General features: G+C 35.4%; 1 protein-coding gene across 1 annotated transcript in view; it reads right to left on the bottom strand.

Moving 5' to 3' along the window:
* FAM73A (family with sequence similarity 73, member A) overlaps positions 1 to 6,002 on the bottom strand; it is a gene marked incomplete at its 5' end in the record, with an annotated part of 109,990 nt that overhangs the window by 78,867 nt on the left and 25,121 nt on the right. The window contains one exon of the mRNA XM_011997387.1: positions 825 to 1,002. Coding sequence (XP_011852777.1) covers positions 825 to 1,002 — 178 coding nt within the window. The remainder of the gene's footprint in view (positions 1 to 824; positions 1,003 to 6,002) is intronic.

Genomic DNA, 6,002 nt, shown 5'->3' with positions numbered 1-6,002 from the left:
CCTCCCTGGTTCACGCCATTCTCCTGCCCCAGCCTCCCCAGTAGCTGGGACCACAGGCACCTGCCACTACGCCTGGCTAATTTTTTGTATTTTCTAGCAGAGACGGGGTTTCACTGTGTTAGCCAGGATGGTCTCGATCTCCTGACCTCATGATCCACCCGCCTCAGCCTCCCAGAGTCCTGGGATTACAGGCATGAGCCACCGCGCCCGGCCTCATACGATATCTTTAACAAAACTTAAAGATCCTTTAAAAGACAGCAATTTACTTCTTGAATTCTACACGCTAAGGAAATAGACAACGATATGCAAAATAAGAAAAACACAAACATCCTAAAGGGAACAATGGGGAAATGATGAAATTGGGGTACATTCGTACAAATTAACACTAGTTATATATTAAAAATGATAGCACAGAGGGATATTTATTGATCTGGAAAGACATTCTTACACACTGTCAAATATCTTAAAAGCAGGTTACAAAATGTCTGATCACAATTTTACTTAAAATACATAAATAATTTACTTGTATATAACATTTTATGTCTCAATATGACATTTAAATGCAAATATAAGTGGACTGATATACGTGAAAGTATTATCAGTAGTTATTTCTGGGTACCAGAATGTTTGTTAGTAATTTTAATTTTTTTCTGTTTGCTTATCTACATTTTCTAATCTTTCTAAAATAAATCTGTATTACTTTTGAGTTAAATAATATATTAGGAAGAAAATTCTGGAGACTTAAAGACCAAAGTCACTGTATTGCAGTTATGATTTACACATAAAATTCCTTTTGTACACTTAATTCAACTATTTCCACATACCTTTGTCTGATGCTGCTCTTTTAGTGTACTCAAGTATAAGGTGCTCTGGTTCCCATGGTAATATTTTTCCTTTCTTCTTTCCACGTTTTCTTTTAAAGTGATGGGCCAGAAAAATTACAGATATAGCACTCACTGCAGTTACCACAAACAACTTTTTAGCCACTGGAGAAAATTTGATCTGGAAAAGATGCAGTTAAAATTGAAAAAAATCTCTTTAATTTGTTCACTTAAAAGAAGGACCTAATAACTAAACTTACTCTTAATCCAACCTATTTCTAACTACTAACAAGAGAATATCATTTTACTCTTTCAATGACAAGCTAGCCCAATTTTACTTTTTAAAAATATTTTAAATGTTGTAATTTATTACTCACTACTCTGAAGATTTCAGGTAAACAATATTACTCCAAAGTCAATGGGAGCAGAAAATAATTCAACCCCATTAATATTTTTTGAGCAATTAAGGATTAATTCGCACAACTGAATCTTCTGTCTGAATCACAGTAAGACTTTTAATTACATGGATGATTAAATTAAACTGAGCTTTTAAAAAACTTTCTGGAAATTTGAGGAAATAGAAGCTAAATCAATTTCTAAATACTTTCTAAATAAGCCATTTTATTCACGAATTATTTAACAAATATTTCTTCAGAATCTCAAAGTACCAGGACTGTGTTATGAATTAAAATCTTACTGTAATTCTATTCTATGAACACATAATAAGTGCCTACAACCAATCAGGAAGCACTAGATATATGGAGGTCACAGATCTTGCATTCTGCATATACTTGTCTATTTCCCTCAAGCAGTGTGCTAATAGTGGAGACAGATATGTTGGCAAATAATTACAGCACAATGTGATAAATACAGTTATACAAGTACTAAGTTATATAAGTACAACATCAGAGCAAGAAGTGATTAACTTTCTCTTGGGAGACAAATACTATTAAATAACTAAAAGCAAAGGAATTCTAAAATAAAGCTAAGGCTTGGAATGTAGAGAGCTAGAAAGAATGTCACTTCCAACCTTCCAACACCAAAATAAAGTATTCTGACTCCATCAGAATACGGAGATCAGAGGGCAACCAATTGCCCCCTAAACTAATGAGACAGGCATTTGCAGAGAGATAAGACATTAGCATTGGCTTACATGGACAAAACACAGCAGAACATTAGCAAGAAGAGGTCAGCAAGCATGGTTTCAAAACTGGTGGAGAAAGAACATACTGTTGAGAGGTGGGAGAGAGGTGCTGCAAATGTAGGTGAAATCCACACCTTTTCTGCATATCTTATCAACAAGAATCACCAGGCACTCATAGAAAATACTGAAAGAGTCCTACGAAAGTCTCCCTAATGGTACAGAGGGAGGGAAACAGTAGCTTCTGTGGAGAGCATGAACCAGCACCAGAACCTTTCTCCTCTATCCCCATTAAAGAACAAAAGCCTTAAACTGTGGATGCATCTTTAACTTTAGAGAGAAATTTATGCCATTAAATGCTTATATTAAAAAGGGAAAGATATCAAATCAGTAATCTAAGCTTTCGACTTAAGAATCTAGAAAAAATAAGTACAAATTCAACCTAAAACAAGCAGGAGATAGGAAGCATTATAAAGATTAAAGCAGAAACCAGTAAGACCAACAGCTGGTTTTTTGGGAAGGAAAACTAATAAAACCACTAGCCAGTCTCATTAAGAAAAAAAAGCAAGAATGACACAAATTACCAAAATCAGAAAAAAAAATTGGAGGAGTCATCACTGCAGACCTCACAAAGGTCTGTAAAAAGGATTCTATAAACAATTCTATGTCCATAAATTCAAATTCTTTGAAAGACAAAATCAAAACTCACTTGGAAAAAAAAAAAAAAGGTAACACAAGCAGTTAAATATCTATTAAAGAAATTGAATAGGTAGTGAAAAACCTTCCAACAAAGAAAACTGAAGGCCAAATTATATCAAGTAGTTAAAGAAGAAACAGTATCAATTTCACACAATGAGGATACTTCCCAATCATGTTATCAATCTAGTCCAGATGCTGTTTGACTTTTGATGGAGTTATAGCCCAATAAATCCATCCTAAGTTGAAAATATAAGTCAAAAATGGATTTAATAAACCCAACCTACCAAACATCATGGCTTAGCCTATCTTAAACATGCTCAGAACACTTAACACATCAGCTACAGTTGGGCAAAATCATGTAACACAAAGCTTCTTTTATGATAAAGTCTTAAATATCTCATGTAATTTATTGAATACCATACGTTACGTCAAATTTGCAATGGTTGTGCATCATCGTAAAGTCAAAAAATTGTTAAGCTGGGGACAGTTAATATCAAAGCCAAAGACATCACAAAAAATAAAACTATAGGTTAAAATCCCTCACTGATAGAAGCAAAAAACTTCCACAAAATATTAACAAATAAAATTCATCAATATATTAAAAAGTATATAAATAACCAAGTGGTATATATCCTAGGAATGCAAATCTGGTTCAACATTTAAAAATCAATGTAACTTACCATAATATCAACTAAAGAAAAGTCATAATATTATCTCAACAGACATGAAAAGAACACTTTAAAATATTCAACATCCATTTATGATTACTTAAAAACTCCCAGCAAATTAGGAATAGAAGGTGTAGTAGGTTGAATAGTGTCCCAGAATGATTCATGTCCACCTGGAATGTAAGAATGTGATCATATTTGAAAATAGGGTCTTTGCTGATATAATTAAGGTAACAATTCAGATGAGACCATATTGCCCTCAATCCAATGACAGTATCTTTGTAAACCATAAATACACAAAGGGAAAGGCCATGTAAAGAGACTGAAGTTATGCTGTGATATGGTTTGGCTGTGTCCCCACCCAAATCTCATCTTCAATTGTAGCTCCCATAATTCCCACATGTTGTGGGTTGGCCCCAGTGGGAGATAATTGAATCATGGGGGCAGTTCCCCCCATACTGTTCTCATGGTAGAGAATAAGTCTCACAAGATCTGACCCTTTTATAACGGAAACCCCTTTCACTTGGCTCTCACTTCTCTCATCTGCCACCATGTAAGACTCGACTTTTGCCTTCCACCATAATTGTGAGGCCTCAACCAGCCACGTGGAACTGTGAGTCCATTAAACCTCTTTTTCTTTATGAATTACCCAGTCTCAGGTATGTCTTTATCAGCAGAGTGAGAACAGACTAATCCATGCTGCTACAGTCAAAAATGTCTGGAGTCACCAGAAGCTGGAAAAGGCAAGGAAGGATTCTTCCCTAGAACCTTCAGAGGAAGTGTGGCTCTGCTACACTGTGATTTCATCCTCCATAACTAAAAAATTAAATTTCTATTGTTTTAAGTCACCAAGTTTGTAATAATTTGTTATGGTAACTCTAGGGTACTAACACAAAAGGGAAATTCCTCCATCTGATAAAGGGTATTTATTTTTAAAACTTTTAGCTAAGATCATGCTTAATGGTGAAAGACTAAATGCTTTCTTCATAAGATCATGAATAAGGCAAGGATGTCATTTTACCAATGTCATATTAGAAGTACCAGCCAGTACAAAAAGTTAAGAAACAGGAATAAATGGAATACATATTAGAAAGGAAGAAGTAAAACTATTCACAGATGATACAGCTGTCTATATAGAAAGTTCCAAAGAGTCTACAAAAAAGCTCCTATAACTAGTAGGTAAGTTTCACAAGATAACAGAATATAAAGTCAATATACACTATCAACTGTATTCCTACATAACAGCAATAAGCAACTGGAATTTGAATTTTAAAAAGTAATGCTGTTTATAATAGCATCAAGAAAAAGAAAAGGAAAATATTAGAGCTAAATCTAATAAAATCTGTGCTAGATAACAATGAAACACAAAAGATATCAAAGAAGATAAAAGGAGAGAGACATCATATTCATGGATTATAGGAATTTTTCTCTCCAATTTGATCTATATAAACAACATAATCCAAACAAAAAACACAGAAAAATTTTTTGTAGATACTGATAAGCCTATTTTTAAAAAATTAAGAAAAGGCAAAGGAACTAAAACAACCAAAACAAGTTTAAAAAGAACAAAATTGTAGTACTCACACTAGCTGAATTCAAGACTTAACTATAAAGCAACAGGCAATACAGTGTGGATGTATAGATTAATACAATAGAATAGACAGCCTGCAAGAAACACACACAAACATATAGTCAATCCATTTTTGTCAAAGGTAGAAAGAACATTCAAAGAAGAAATTTCTAGAAGAAAACACAGGAGAAAATATGTATGACCTCATAATCACCTAAAATCAGAAACAACCTGGATGCCTTTCAACAGGTGAACAGATAAACTGTGGTACACTCATACAATGGAATGTAACTCATCCACAAAAAAGAACAAACTATTCAGACAAACAACAATGTGGATGAATTTCAAATGCATTACGCTAAAAGGAAAAAGCCAATTTCAAAAGATTATATGTTGTATAATTCCATTTATATGACATCTGTGGGTAAAGATAAAACTATAGGGACAGAAAACATCAAAGGCAGCTAGGGGTCAGAGGTGACTACAAAGGGGCAGCACAGGGGAACTGGGGATGAAGAACTGTTCTATTTGGTGCTGTGGTGATGGACACATGACTGCACAGCTGTAAAAACACACAGAACTGGACACAACAAAGAATAAATTGTGCTCCATGTCAATTGAAAAAAAAATCAACCAGGATATGGGATCACAGATGGATCCCAAGATAAATCGCAGGCTGTGAAAAGTAAAACAAACTTTGTTCCAGATGAAGCACATTGAAGGGCGTGAGGAAGAAAGGTGCTGACCTAAGTGACAGTGTTTTGCCTGGATATTGTAAGGCTACTGACAAAAAGAGTTAGACGTGGGGTTCGTTTGGCCGGGCGCAGTGGCTCACGCCTATAATCCCAGCACTTTGGGAGGCCGAGGCAGGCGGATCACGAGGTCAGGAGATCGAGACCATCCTGGTTAACACGGTGAAACCCCATCTCTGCTAAAAATACAAAAATTAGCTGGGCGTGGTGGCAGGCGCCTGTAGTCCCAGCTACTTGGGAGGTTGAGACAGGAGAATGGCACGAACCCGGGAGGCGGAGCTTGCAGTGAGCCGAGATCATGCCACTGCACTTCAGCCTGGGCGATGAGCAAGACTCCATCTCAAAAAAAAA

This window comes from Mandrillus leucophaeus, unplaced genomic scaffold, assembly GCF_000951045.1.
Source record: "Mandrillus leucophaeus isolate KB7577 unplaced genomic scaffold, Mleu.le_1.0 Scaffold539, whole genome shotgun sequence".
Classification (NCBI taxonomy): Eukaryota; Metazoa; Chordata; class Mammalia; order Primates; family Cercopithecidae; genus Mandrillus; species Mandrillus leucophaeus.
Note: the sequence above shows the minus strand (reverse complement) of the source record. Positions and strands in the feature narration are given on the sequence as shown.